The 15,490-nt window shown below is 32.8% G+C and overlaps 1 protein-coding gene and 1 long non-coding RNA gene across 3 annotated transcripts; both read right to left on the bottom strand.

Moving 5' to 3' along the window:
- Positions 1–4,361: 4,361 nt before the first annotated feature.
- On the bottom strand, positions 4,362–7,183 carry LOC104645619 (SNF2 domain-containing protein CLASSY 3-like). Its single transcript, XM_069294275.1, has 2 exons — positions 6,308–7,183; positions 4,362–6,185 (listed from the first exon to the last, which is right to left on the bottom strand). Exons 1-2 carry the CDS (start codon positions 7,181–7,183, stop codon positions 4,362–4,364), a joined length of 2,700 nt encoding a protein of 899 aa, XP_069150376.1.
- A 3,883-nt stretch (positions 7,184–11,066) lies between these two features.
- On the bottom strand, positions 11,067–14,881 carry LOC112940909 (uncharacterized). 2 transcript variants are annotated; one of them, XR_011214571.1, is made up of 3 exons: positions 14,682–14,881; positions 11,752–11,855; positions 11,067–11,382 (listed from the first exon to the last, which is right to left on the bottom strand). It is a non-coding gene; the product is annotated as an uncharacterized lncRNA (long non-coding RNA). The 2 variants fall into 2 exon arrangements; XR_003245189.2 differs by lacking the exon at positions 14,682–14,881 and adding an exon at positions 13,608–14,084.
- Between the last annotated feature and the right edge of the window lie 609 nt (positions 14,882–15,490).

Genomic DNA, 15,490 nt, shown 5'->3' with positions numbered 1-15,490 from the left:
ATGATTCACACCAATTTCATGGTCCTTCGAGAAACAACACTCAATATCTTGATCCTCTACAGAAGCTGGTATAGAGTTGTAAAGCATGTCGCCATTGATTTCATGGGCCTTCAAGAAACAACGCTCAATTTCACGGGTTTTTTGTGACAACATCAGCACCACTTACATTTGTTCCAGTCATGTCTTTCATAGTTGGATGAAGCATGTCGCCATTGATTTTCACTTTGTTCGTGAATAAGTTCAGAACAAGGAAATTGAAGTTCACCAGCTTCACTCAAATGATCAAGTGACATACTCACAAAACCTCTTCCCAGAGCTTCTTTTGTCCAACAATTTTCCAAGTTGGATGTTGTTGACACCACCAACTTGCGGGGGGGCATAATAACGATCAAATTTAGTAGTGTCTTCTCTTTAAGATTCTACTGTAACTTTCTCCTAATATATAGGTCATAGATAAGTTAACATTTTTCTTAAGTTTATTTCTTTGCTATAGAAGTTGTACAGAATCTATATATACTTAGTTTACAATCAATAAAATGCATTGTTCCTTTCATTCTACTGGCAACTTATACTTTATAGGTTGAACTTCAAATTCCATTTGTGTTGAGGAAATTTGAGAAGAACATTTTTATGTTTTTCTATGTTTTCTGAAAATATTTTCTTATTGTACCCGGAAAAATATTCTATATAGTTTTTTCAAAAACTAATCATTTTCTTTTTTGTAATAGCTTTAAACTTAGCATGTTCATTAAGTATCACTCCATCAATTATTTTTCCTTTAAATTAGTAAATTTCAGGATAATGTACAAGTACCCCTCAATCTATGCCCGAAATTTTAGAGACACACTTATACTATACTAAGGTCCTATTACCGCCTAAACTTATTTTATTAATAATTTTCTACCTCTTTTTGGCCTATATGGCACTATCTTGTGGGACTAACGCTGGTTGACTTTTTTTTTCAAGCGTTGGGTTATTGGGTTAAAATAAGAAATAGTTTTTTTTAAAAAAAAAAAATTGGGTCAATCCATCTAATGGAGGGTAAATTTGGTGAAATTAGTAATGATAGGGGTAAAATTAACTTCATTTTAATAGCGAGGGTAAATTTAAACAATGGAACAAAGTTTGTGGTATTTTTAAACCTTTTTTCTTAAATTAAATGTGAACTCAATAGAGCTATGCATTATATATTTTGATTTTAAAATTTTTGGTGTACTCATTTGTAAGAAAAGAATAATTAATTACTCAATGTTTGAATATCCTTCGTAAAATTTCTGACTATGTCACTGCTGGAAATTTATCGCAAAAAGGGGTCAAACTAAGCTTTCATTGAAAATGTTTCACATATAGCTAGTAATCTTTGAAAATCTAATCGAGTAAAAAAATTAACTTCCAAGGTCAATATCATTATTATTTTCTATTAAAAAATTATCGATCTCTAAGGTTGATTTTTAAACTATACAATAATATGCACCATCTCGAGTTTGAACCCCCCCCCCCCCCCCTACTATGATAGGAAGCAATGGTGTAGTCACATGGTGGTTTGGGGTGTCCAATTGAACACCCTTCGTCGAAAAAAAATATTATATATACAAGTAACATATTACACGAAATGATTAACTAACATATTTTTAACACCTTTAACACATGATTTCACCTCCTTGAATTGAGATAGTACTCGTGTACGAATCTCATTAGTCGGTTTAATATTTTCCATTTTCTTGTTTATACTCAACAAATATATTTACTTTTGCAAACTATTAACCTCAGGAGGTCAATTTTGCTAAAACAAAATAATAAATTAAAATATTTCACATCTTTTTTTGGGTTTTGACCTTTTTTTGGTAGTGTTTATTTCCAATGCAAAAGCTAGAATAGACAAACTGATCACCCACAGGATCATTAGGAAGATAATATTGATGTAAAATCTTAGTTCAAGACTCCTTTAACACGATACTCCTTCGAAACACACACATGGGCATGCATTCTCTTATAGTTACAAAACATGCAAAGATCACTTCTCAAACATAAAATGAACTTGTTGCACAACATCACTATTCAGACTATATTTTGAAATTAACAAGATGTGAATTGTCATAACTCAAATTTTGGAAACCTGACGCTTTTTTATAATCATCATGAAGCTCATCATATCCAAAAGGCCTATCCAGAAGCACACATGAATTTGAAACCCCTATCTCATGGACTTAGAGTCTCACTAATGATCCGTGCGACACTTGACAATTTACTCACTAATTTTTTAAGATCTTGTAAGCTCAATTAAGTTTTTAAGACTACGATCGCTAAAAGAATGTAAAGAAAGACTTGAGAAGATTGGAAGAAAGCTTTTATATTACTTGGAAGATTGCTTACAACTTGGATAAATGATTTATAAATAAGAGTCTCCCTATTTATACTACTTCTTAGGAGGCTAAAGTATAAATAAAATTACTTTACAAGTCCCTACTTATTTACACTCTAAAATTGGCGAGATGTGACACATAACTCTCTAGAGATGAGGAATTTCTCGAATTTCCTTATGGATTCCACATAAACAGATGTCTTTCTTTAATAAAATGACAAATCCATACAAACATGTCTACTTGTAAGTTGAATGATATAGATGTCAAGTGAGATCAAATTATAAGGGCACGTTTATCTATTATGCCTTTTTTTCACAGACATGATAGTTTAAATATTGATTCTTGCAGAAGTAACGATGACTTCCCTGTGAGGTGTCATTCCATGAAATAGGTAAGTTTGTAAAAAAGAAGCTTCATTGGAATAATAATGCTAGTCTCATCTCATTTCAAGTACGTTATCATAATTTATAGCAACAAAATGACAATGAACCAGAAAAATGACAACAAAATAGCGTTAGGACCTTAATGCAACTTTATATCTTTAGGAGCCAAAAACAAGAAACAGTAAAAACAGAGAAAAGACATCTTTCCTTCATCATTGCAATCCTTTCAGATAAGTAGTAGATTAGTTGTTCCTAGCATCAGCATTCACGTCCTGAAAGTTCAATAGTACCATATCAGTAAATAATTCTCACGCAAACATCACTTTCGTTAGAACTGATGTGTTATTTAAGCAAAGAGACAAGTTCCATTGTCAAAGTTGCTTCCGTTCAACTTTTAAGCAATGGACACAAAACAAACATAGCATTGTTAACTAATCTGGCGTCTAGATGAAAAATGATGCAACATCAAGCGGTTGTCATGCTGATCGTACTACATATTATGCTGCCAATAAAAGGGTAACGAGTTGAGTTAGAGCAACCAACTTAACCAATCAAGCTCCAGTAAATCTACTCGTCAAGAATTTGAACAACACATTGCAGGCCAATAAGTTGCTTGGTCTTCACTACATTTCTCTCCTGCTTCCTCAATTTCTAATCAACAACGACGTAAATCAACAAATTAAATCACAGTATAACTTAATGCATGTCTATTGAATTCTTGACATTGTTACTGACAAGGATTAGCTAATTTTTCCTCGTTATAGCTTGGCTACAATGACTTGGTTTGTTTTCAAAGTACCATGATAGATTGTTGATTGCACAACAAGTATTGATTAGAAATGCTTTAAACTGAGGTTTGCATCAATCAATTACTGATACATGAGCATCACACATATTTTCACTTTAATATGTGAAAGACGAACAGAATGTACAACACTTATTTGTTTTAAACTAGGAAGTCAGATTATAGATACTCGAGCACAAGAAAGAATTCAATATTGTAGGAAGGAAAAATATCTGTGAAGAAAACAGATGGAAAAAATTGTATTTCCGTTTATTTTACAATAGCCAGTGTCCTCATCCCCGCACCATTTTCTCCTACATTACCCTGTTTTTTGATACCCCACCGCACTATCATGACAACAATAGCTAAATTTGCATCCTAAAATACTTTACCCTTGAAATTTACCACACTTAACATCGCTGCCAAAGTGAAAGACGATTCTGACTTTGATTGACCAATAAGTCAAAGAATGAGAAGATAGTCTAAAAGTCAAATTACAGCTAGGTATTAGAAGCACAAACAACTCCAAACTAATGCTGAAGATAACAAGAGATTTAATATTAGAAACAAGGTAAGTACCTACAGTGAACACTATGTCAAACCTTAAGGTTGCTCCAGAAGTCTTGTGTTTCCGCCTTTTCCCCTATTAAGTTACTAGTTTTTTTCTTGGCACCACAATTGGCATACAATTAAGTTTTTCAGTCCTTCAAGCCTTATCGTGCTTACAAGAAAATGTCTCGCAGCAACAGCATCCTAGCCTTACAAGAAAGAGATAAAACATTTGAGCCATTTTACAAAGTTAACGAAATACACTAAAACAAGTCGGACGACCTAACTGCTCCCTTTTGAAGGTTGGCTACCAAAATAAAAGCATGTTGAAGGCACCACACGAGGTGCATGAGATAGCTTTTCAAAAATATGACGGAGGCCGTCATGCTTAACCATGCATTCTAGTATGATATCCTCTGACACAGAACATGAAGTGTTCTCTTCATTCCTGGACAGTATTACATCTGAATGATATCTCTTTCTTGTTTGTTGTTCGATCTTGTCAACCTCCCATTTCGATGTCACTGGACAGTAAACATGAACAAATTTTGTCTGACCATTCCTGTATGCTCGATTGATGGCTTGCTGTTCTACCGAGGGATTCCAGAGAACGTCAAGCAAAACCACTCTTGAGGCCCCTATTAGACTTATCCCTTCTGAGCAGGCTTTTGTCGATGCAAGAAGCACTTTGACATCACTCTTAGGGTCATTAAGAGAATTTATTGATATCTGCCGCTGGTTTACATCAAGTTTCCCATCCTTATAGAGAATCTCTCGGCCTAAAGTCCAGCTAAAGAGAGAATTGAGCTGCTCCTTGATCAGGTTTAGAGGATCTAGTAACTGGCTAAATATTATAACCCTCTCCTTCAATCCACCACATAGTCTGATCAGTTCAATAACAAATTTCATTTTTACCCCAATATCAGGATCCAACCGACACCTTCTTTCCTTGAGCTGACTTTCTAACTCAGAGAACTCCTTCCTATTTGCCACTAATGAAGGATGAACAGAGATCAGAGACATCAGATTTTGTTCATAAAAGGATCCCGGATTCTCAGGAACTCTTTTAAGTAACTCCTCCTGCAATTCTGTGGGTTTCAAATGTATTACTGTATCCCGTATACCTGGAAGGCTTACGTTCTTTACATTTTCGCTACATTTATGGACAAGGGGTGAAAGAATGTCCCTAAGCTCTTCCAACGCTCGGGCATTCTTGTCAATTGAACTGCTAAGAGAAGCCCATTTCTGCTCCAAATCAGCAGCAAACTTTGGACTGACTACACAGAGAGTGTTGTACAGTTCTTTGATGTTATTCTGGAACGGAGTTCCAGAAAGAAGTATGCGCTTCTCTGTTTCAACCTTCTTCAGTGCTTTCCACACAAGGTTGTGCTCATTCCGAGCAGTGTGCCCCTCTTCAAGGACCAGCAGACTAGGAAACTTTAGGAGTATTTCTCTAAGCTCTTTGTTATAACCTTCTCCATCTTCACCTGTGAGAATCCTGAACAAATCGTAACTAATTCCCAAAACACTCTTACTTTTCGCCCAGGATTTCAGCTTCACCATCCGTATAAGATGTGGATTTTTTTTCGCAGCACCGGATAAACAGTGAAAGACACCAACAGTACCTTCATCTTCCTTTAAAGAGAAGTTCTTGCTGTTCAAATTGTGGAAGGGAATATCCATCGCCCATTTTTGGAACTCCGCTTCCCAGTTAAGAAGTAAATTTGACGGAGCTATGACTACTGGCCGACACTTCGGGAACAGCTTCAGATACGACTGAAGAAACACTATGGTCAGTCGTGTTTTTCCGGTGCTAGGTGGGTGTGAGATAATGCACCCTCCCTTACTATGCGATAGGGGCTCTCTCAACCTTTCAATCATTGTATCTCCAGCAATGTTGTTCCACATGAACTCGAACCCTCCACGTTGATGAGGATACATAGTATCTTTGGAACTTTGGGGAACCAAATCCCACACGGTTCCTTCTCCAAAAATGGAAGAATCCTCAGTTGCTGAAGAATCAGGAACTCTGAAGCCGTCAACATCCAAGACTGATGGGGATTCTCCAAAGCGTTTTCTTTCGTACCTCCCTTGAGTTCTTCGAGCCTGCAGATGACACATAAATTGAAGAATTTAAGAGTAAAATAATAAATAAATTGGATGGAAGATGTATTTACAAAAATATTTGAAAAGAAAAGGGCTTGAAAGAACAAAACTCGTATACTTACAAAATCAGGGAAGATGTATTTCATCTCCAAATGGACATATGAACATACTGAACAGAAGAGTCCTATTTGTTCATCTAGCTTAAGCTTGTGGTTCCCCATTTGACATTCACTTAATTCTCCACTCTGCATCGGCGAAACTGATAGATTCGTAAATCCAATATTTGATTCCAAGATGCACATGTTCATCTCAGAGAAAAGATCTTCTATTTCCTTTTCCCATTCTTCTTTCTCAGGGGGAAGAGGTTCCTCGTCTTTAAATCGGAATACTAAAGGAAGTGTTTCTTTGACAGAAACATGTTCCTTCTCTTCTGAAGGAGGGAATTCCTTGCAATCATCGACATTTTTTATTGAATCAACAATGAATTTAAGAAATTCAGACTCTTCAAGAATCTTCTTTGGATTCTTTCGAAGAGCATCAGTTGAAGATTCGACTTCCGACTTAAAGTATGAGGTTGCATCAGGATCAGTCTCCTCATCCTCCTCCAACTCCTCCTCTTCCTCCTCCGCAACGATAACAACATCAGGATCATTGCCCTCCTCCTCCTCAACAATATCAACATCAACATCAGGATCAGGACCAGTCTCCTCCGATGACGAATCATCATCATCAGATACTTCCTCAACGAAACTCTGCTTTGTTAAGTACTCAGAATTTCCTTGACTGAACTTCCTCCTCCCATTGTTTTCCACTCCAGAAGTCTCCATCTTTTTCCTTTTCCTTCCATTCGTAGAATCCCCACTTTGACTCAACTCCTTCCTCTTTTCAACAATCTCCACCATATGTTTTAAAGATTGTTGTCTAGTTCTCCTCTTTGAAACAGAGTCGTCCCCTGAATCCATCTTCCTCACCTGAATCAAAAGTACATCTTTTGTCATTAATCAAAATTTAAAAAAAATACCATATACAAAAACTAAACTAAACTGCATTTACAAATACCATTTTCTACCAGAAAATCAAAAATAGATCGCTACTGTAAAAGAAAAACAGAGTAATATACAGTTATGAATGAATTGAATGCATAGACACACACAGCTATATATAGAGAGTAAGAGCACAAACAAAGCGTGAGTTAAGAGAAAGGCCTTTTAGCGTGACAGAAAAAACTTAAGTAAAGTGCGTGCATTTTGTGATACAATATTTCAAACGATGTAAAGCGTGAATGTTAACTCTTCCAACTGAGTCACATGAATTGTCAATAAAGAATTGTCTTTCTTTAGAAAAGATATTTTGGGAAAAAAAATAATGGTTTTTTTGTTTCCACTTCAATTTAATTAGTGAATTTTTTTAAAAAAATTATAGTTTTAACTCATATCCTTTTGTTAAATATTGTCGCTCTTATTTGTGTAAATTTTTATAATTATTTCGAGTAAAAAATTGACGATCGATTAAGAAAAATATTTCATTTATGGACATCATCATCTGCGACTCCCTCATATTAGGTTTTTGGCGAAAAAAAAAGAATGAGATTGATGATTATAGACCACTGATCTAAAAGGTTTCGGGTTTGTTTATAACCCTCGAAAAAGTAAATTAATAACGATACAACTTTGAAAAATAATTGTTCATCATAACAACCAAACCTATTTTGATATGAACTATAAAGAGAAACCATTACAGCACAACTGACGAAAACCACTAATGATCATTAGACCATTAAATAAAAACTTTTTCGTTGCAGATCGTAATATTGCGACATTGCAAGCATATCTCACTAAATCGCTCACTATAATAAGAAGATAAAAACAAAGACTTAAAGTAAAGGAACCAACCATTAAAACCTCAATTTAAACACTTAGAAAATGATATTCAATATAACTCGCCGGTGTGGTAGTAGTGACAGTGAATCAATGAGAGATAACACATCTTTGAAATATTTTTGTGAAATTCTTATGTCAACTATAAAATGATTGTAAATCCTAAAGGCTAAATGTGTCTAAGGCCTTAACTCATATAAATGTAATTGATTAAACTTCTTATCGAATTATCTGGCACCGAATTAAAAATATGGCTGAATCGAAATTCTAACCGATAAGCCGATTAGAAGTTTATGGTAAACTGAGATTCAAACTGTTAAGCCATTAACATGAACTGTTGATCCAAATAATATCGGTTCGGATTCTCGATTTCGATTTTGAACAACCCTAATAACGGGTGGTAGGCCATAAAATGATTTCACTTGACAACGTCTTCTGAGTCATGTTCTTTGCACCGAAAGCCTAATACAATTAATATTTCTGGTGTGATTGGTGATTTACTGCATAAAAATGAGTTTATATAGTTCGTATATGAAGAATAGCGGGGTGGGTGACCAATAGTGTGAAACTCTATTCTGACCAAAATTTCATAATTCAAAATTAATTACAAAGGCTATTATTGCATGTTTGGTATTTGCGTAGGTAATAAATTTTGATTTTATAAACCCTAGTATTTGTATAATATACAATTATCTAACCGATATACATATACAATTCACCTTTCTCCCACTATTTTCCCTCTCTCGCATCTCTCTTCTATCTCAGAGTCTCGCTCGCCTCTATCCTCCATATAACATGTAGCTGTGAATTGTAATTATCAAACTATAGAGAGCAATTAGATTTTATTTAAGTGGATATATGCGGAAGTTTCCCTTTATATATCATGAAAAGCTCATTTGGGCAGATTAATAAGCTTCGTAATGACAAGCCTATTACAAAAAAGTCAACCTAATCAAGCGATAATTAGAGTTTGCGTCAAAAGCGAATAATAAGGGTTCAATTATAAATAAGAGAAAGTCAGAGACAATAACAATAGTATTTTGGAGTTAGCGCGTGGGATTTGGAAGTTTGAAAGAGATTTGCACCAAAAAGGCAAGAATCAACCGTACTAATTGAGGTATGTTGTTTGTTACAATCTGAAGTAATTGCAATTCATTTATGTTACATTACAATTGAAAGACTACATAAATGGGCCACAAAACATAAAGTAATTACAATTTTATAGTCCAACCCAAATTAATTCAGTAAATACTAGTGACCCAAAATATTAATCTCCATAAATTACAGCCTATGCCTCCTTTAGTTTAGGACGAATTTCTCTTCAATCCTTTTTAAATTTAGGCCCAATTTCACCTCCAACCTTTTAAAATGGGCAACTTTCACATATAGCAAACAAAAAATTCATATTTGTATGCTATAGCAAACTTTGCGTAATTGCGCTCCATAGCAAACATAAAACTGTATAATTTGCTATACATATACAATTGTATAATTCCCTGGCCTATTTCGCTGCAATTGTATAATTTGTTTTGCATACAGTTGAATCGAATTAAAATGTATGTATATTGCATAATTATAAGTGTATAGCAAGAAGATATATATTTTTCTCGCTTTATACAAAAACAGAAACACAATATATACAATTCTGTTGTATAAAGGTAGAGAAAATTCTATTTCACTGCAATTGTATAATTCACAATTGTATAATTCGTTGGCCTTTTTCTCTGCAATATTTGAAGTAAAATGTTTGTAAATTGTATAATTAAGTGTATAACACGAAGATATACATTTTTACATGTGTATATACAATTTTCTCTCGCTTTATACAAAACAGAAACAAAATTATACACTTCTGTGTATAAAGCGAGAGAGGCGAGCGAGAATGGAGAGTGGCGAGATGCTGGCAAATTTTAGCTAATGTTTGCTATGGAGCACAATTAAATCAAACCCTAGCTATTCCATTTAATTTAGGTGATTAGTTTGCTATTATATACAATTTTCCCTTTTAAAATTTAGGTTCAATTCACCCGACCCAATACTTTTATCCTATTATTAATAATTTTCATTTTTTTCTTATTTATTATTTATTTTATCATTAATACTTTATTCTTTCTCATTAATTATTTTATTTACTCTTTTATTCTTTCTCATTTATTATTTTTGTTTTTATTTCATCTTATATTTTAGTAGAGTTACAATTTGGTAAATTTTTTGTTTATTTATTTATTTTGGTTAGTTTATCTTCTTTTTATTTTTTCTCTATTTCTATATTTTTACCTTTTTAAGAAAATAAAATAAATTACTTGTGTTCTTTCCTTATTTATTATTTTTATTTTCTCTTTCATTCTTTTATCATTTATTATTTTTATTCTTGTTCATGTTATCCAATTGGGTAACAATTTTATTTTTACTTTTTTCTATATCATTTTTCATTTTATCCTTTATTAGAGATATCATTTGGTAATACTCATTATTTATCTCTTTGTTCTTCTTTTTTATTTTCTTTTTTTCCTTTATTAGAGATATATCACATTTTGATAATATATACTTTTATAGTATCATTTACTAATGAATAATTTATATCCAAGATACATAAATGATATCATGATATATGTGTGTGTGTGTATATATATATATATACTAGTTTCTGACAACGTGCGTTGCACGTTTATTTTTTACTATTGTTATATAATTTAAAATTGTGCTATCAAATAGAAAATGTTTAAATCAACAATATTAATTTTACCAATCATATTTCATGTATCAACAAAAATAAATAAAAAGGGATTGTGCATTTGACATCAAGCAAAAAGTATGTGAAATTAATTAATATAATATAGTCTCCTTTAACTTTGTATGAGTCTTTTTTATGATCTAAATATCAGTGATAACCTTTTATAGCCATAAATGGATATTAAAAATACATGCACACTTATTGATAAGATTGCCTATTTTATTTTAATGAGAAACGATAGAGTGAAATATTTATATTATTTAAGTAAGGTTCTAAAATTAAAAGACAGTACTATCAAAATTATACAAGATTAAAAGTAATTACATTTAAAATATAAATTGACAGATATATATAATTTAAACACTGAACTTCATACATACATCTATTTCAAAAGCTCATAATAATACCTAAAATATTACAACACCACAATGAGTTTATAGAAATGCAAAAGAAATTAGAAACAACAATAATCTTCGTGATGGAGAATATATATAGAAAGAGATATGAGGACTTAGGCATGTCTAAAAAGAAGTCTTCAAGTTCTTCTCTCCACCTCATGTATTCTATTTTTTCATGTCTTTTTGACCTATCATAGATGAAATAGTTTTTTGATTATCAGTTGAATGACAATTTCTTTCATTTTTCAATAGTTATCACCTAGTTCTTAAATAGTAGTGAAAATGTCTGTTTAAATTCTATATTTTTCAATTCTAAATAATAGTCTTTAATATATAGATAGATGGAGAGATTTACTGTCTTACATCCCATATTCTGTGACAGTCTTGGCTAATTAGAGTCAATTAAAGCTAAATTGGATCAATTTAACTCACTACTATAAAATTAAAATATAAATATTTGAAAAATTATACAAGAAGTAACATATTAATTAAAGTTCATATGATTTAATATTCAAGAAATGAAAAATATCAGACTAATTGAAGCGGAGAAACTATACCTTTTCAAGTTTCTGTGAATTATTAGAACAATTTAGTATTTGATATAGTAACATTCTTCTATTCTACCTACCAGATTATTGTGAAAGCTCTTGTGAATCTTGTTCTGCAATCAAATAGGTTTTACAATTGTAATAAGAAGAAAACATGAATAATGATGAAATATGAAAAAAGTAATGAAAATTATAAACCCAACACACATTCAATATGAGTTGTAGAGGAAAAATTCATTTATAAATCAATAGAGAAATAGTAGCAGTTACATGAAACTTTCACACTTCTTCCATAAAGTTTATAACCATCAATTGTGGGTTCAGTTTTGTTTTGATAGAAACTTTTAGTATTCTTCAATAAGGTGCTATTAAAATATATTTTTAACCGATGCAGTTCTTAAGTTATAGGTCTTTTTTTGAAATTTATACAAATAAGATATAAAGCAAAATAATAGGAAGAACAATGAAAAAAAAGAAGAGAAACTAAATAAATAAAAAACCTAGCTTTTAAGAGAGTGTATTTATATTTTTTCCATAAATATATAAGAATATTGTTTAATAGAAAATAATAGTATTTATTTATAATAAATGTGTACATTTTTGTTCATCAATATAATGACATTATAAGGACATTTTGGTAATTCAACTTTTGACTTGGAGGCTTCCCACTTATAATATAATATGATTAGCTAAATAAGATTATTGGGAAGCCCCCTATATCAAACAATAACCCTAGCAAGTGCTCCACCTAGGTGTTATTGTCGCATTTCACCTGCCATGGAATGCACTGTTAACTTCTCTGATGTCTAAGATGGACCTTGGTGCAACTTAAGCAGTACATGGTCTACTATAAATACCAAAAAGAATTAAAAAGCAAAGAATAAATTACAAGCATCAATCATTCTTGTCCAATATTTTATGCTACAAAAATTGGCAAATTAAGCTGATTTAGAGCTGGATATCAAGTAGAAACAACCCCCTCCTCTCTAGCTCCACTAAATCTAACTCAGAAAGAAATTACACATTTTGGCTTCATTCCCTTTTTTCTCCTTCATATCATTTCACTAATGCACAGCAATAAGCTATCTCAATTTAATGGGTCACAAAGGACACAAATCAACAAAATGAACCTCAATTAAGTTGATATGCAAGTCTATCAAATTATTGGCATTATTTTCTTTACAAGGACTGGCTAATTTTCTTCCTATAGCTTGGGTAATTGACATTGATCAATTTTTAGATGCTTCGTTATAGGTTGGTTATAGGATAACAAGTGGATGTTTGAACTTAGAATTTTTTTAAGCCAGGCTTTTATCTCTCACTTGGTGATAAATAACCTCGCACATATTTGAACTTTAATATTGTAAAATATATCGCAGAACATAGAAAAGTTATTTTCTTAAAGTCGAGATTAGATAATGTGAACATGATAAAAGCATTAACTATTGTATGAAGAATTGATGTTCAAAGTAACAACAATGACAAAATTGTATTTGCATCTAATTATGACTAGAGGGGACCTTCTTAAATAAATCAAATTCCAGTATCTTCTCCTAATTTACCCTATCCGTTGGTACCCCGCCGCATTCTCATGACCACAACAGCTAAAGTCACTTCCTACAATGCTCAACCATGCAATGTGACATTGCTAAGTCTCAAAGTTACTTTTTGATGAAGATCTCAACAACGTTACTGCCAGAGTGGATGTTGATTCAGTCTTTGACTGACCAAATAAGTAAGGAATGAGAAGATAGTCGAAAAAACTCCAAGCTGGTGCAGAAGAAGATAAGAAAGTAATATCTCGTTCTATATTTGAAAGGAAACAGAGTATAACAACACTTGAGGAATATACAGAGAAGTCTTACTACTAATCAGATAATTGTCCTCATCAGAGCTATTTCAACCTCCTCCTCTGTTGCATCCTTGATTTCTTCCGTTGAAAGAAAGGCCAAACTAGGCTTTCTATATAGATGCTTGCCTCATAATTATAGCCAGTAACCTCTAGATGAGGGCTTCAATGGGTGATTGAGTGATCCTTTGGATTATAAATCATGAAAGTTGAGCCAAAATGAAACAAAACTTCACCTTTATTTGACATGCAAAAGAATTGAAAAACTTATAACTCATCCTAGGATCACAAGGAATATCGATGGTAAACATCTTTATCCAAGATTCTTTAACCCCACACTCCTTCAAAACCCACACCTCAGCCTGAATTCTTCGATAATTACAAAACACTGAAAGATCACTTCCCAAAACTCCCAGGGTCAAACCAAAATCTCCTTCTGCATAGTAAGGTTGCTCCACTTCTCCCCGTGTACTATCAGCCAAATCAACAGAAATGATATCCCAACCAGACCGACGATAAGCACTATTAGCCCAATGAAGTTTCCCATTCACAAACACACCCGACTCAGTTCCTAGCACCCCACTATCAAAATCCTCTAAACTTGTCCAAGAATCACTATTCAGACTATACATTTTAACCTTAACAAGAAATGAATAGCTGTAACCCTCATTATTACCCTACCACTACCTTATAATCCCCATGAACCTCATCATATCCAAAACCATACAAGAAATGGTGACCAAAGCAAAATTCATCTCTACATTCAGGCAATTTCTTGAATTTCCTAATGGATGGATTCCAGATTAAAAAGTATTTTTTCGCAATGACAAGACATATTAACCCATGGACTGAACCCACAACCTCAACAGATCTACGGATTTCTTTTGTAGGATACTCCAAATCCAATGCCTCAGCAGCAGAGTCATAAAGCAAAGAACTAGCAGAACAGTCCTTAAGATTATACTTAGGTAGAGAAATAGTCAGCATAAACCTATGATGAGTGAAATCCTTGTTATTTGCAGATTTGCTGAGATGGGTGTTGATAAATTCAGGGTTTGAGATTAAACCAAGCCAAGATTTTGAAACTGACCTGAATTTCAAAAGGGATTTCACCGGAAGCCGTAACAGGATTTGAGTGACGACCTCTTCTGGCAGAACAGGGATTCTGTTAAAGATTGAATCTTTAACTGAAGAGGAAGGCAATTGAGCAGAGTTACGGGTTTTTTTTCGCTTTGAGTGTAGATTGGAAGCTTCATTTCTCTTAGATTCCATTAGGATTTCAAGAAGTCTGTCTTCTCGGGAGGTTTTTGATGTTTATAAGGTTTTAAAGGGAAGGCGGGAGGATTTTCCATTTTCCCTCCTTGTGTTGAAATTTTTTAAGAAGCGACGTCGTTTTCGCATGCTTAAGGAATTACTTATGTAAGGGGTCGTGTTTAATTGGGAACAAGATCCCTATATAACTTATCTTACTATGTATATGAGAAAACTTATTTCATTAATATGATATAAATTGTGGCATAAATTATCTCAAACATAATAATCTAAAAAGATACAATAATTTATTCTATGACTATTTTCATATTCATTAATATTTATTTTTACTCCTCACACCAGATGACCCATCGAATTGATAGCCATGCATACAATTGGTTTGAACTTGAGTTAAAGGTCATATGAAACAACCTTTCTTACTTTTATGAGATGGAATAAGATTTGTATATATTTTATTCTACCTAAATTTTATTTATAGGATATCACTAGGTATTTATTATTGTTGTTGTAACAAGTCATGCATAGGGTTGACTCTTCGACCCAAAATAATTTTTCTTTTACCCAAAATGATTTTTATTCTAGCCGTTTTAATTTATGTAATATAGTTTGATTTGACACGATATTTAA

Source organism: Solanum lycopersicum, chromosome 2 (genome assembly GCF_036512215.1).
Source record: "Solanum lycopersicum chromosome 2, SLM_r2.1".
NCBI classification, from domain to species: Eukaryota; Viridiplantae; Streptophyta; class Magnoliopsida; order Solanales; family Solanaceae; genus Solanum; species Solanum lycopersicum.
This window is presented reverse-complemented; position numbering and strand designations above follow the sequence as displayed.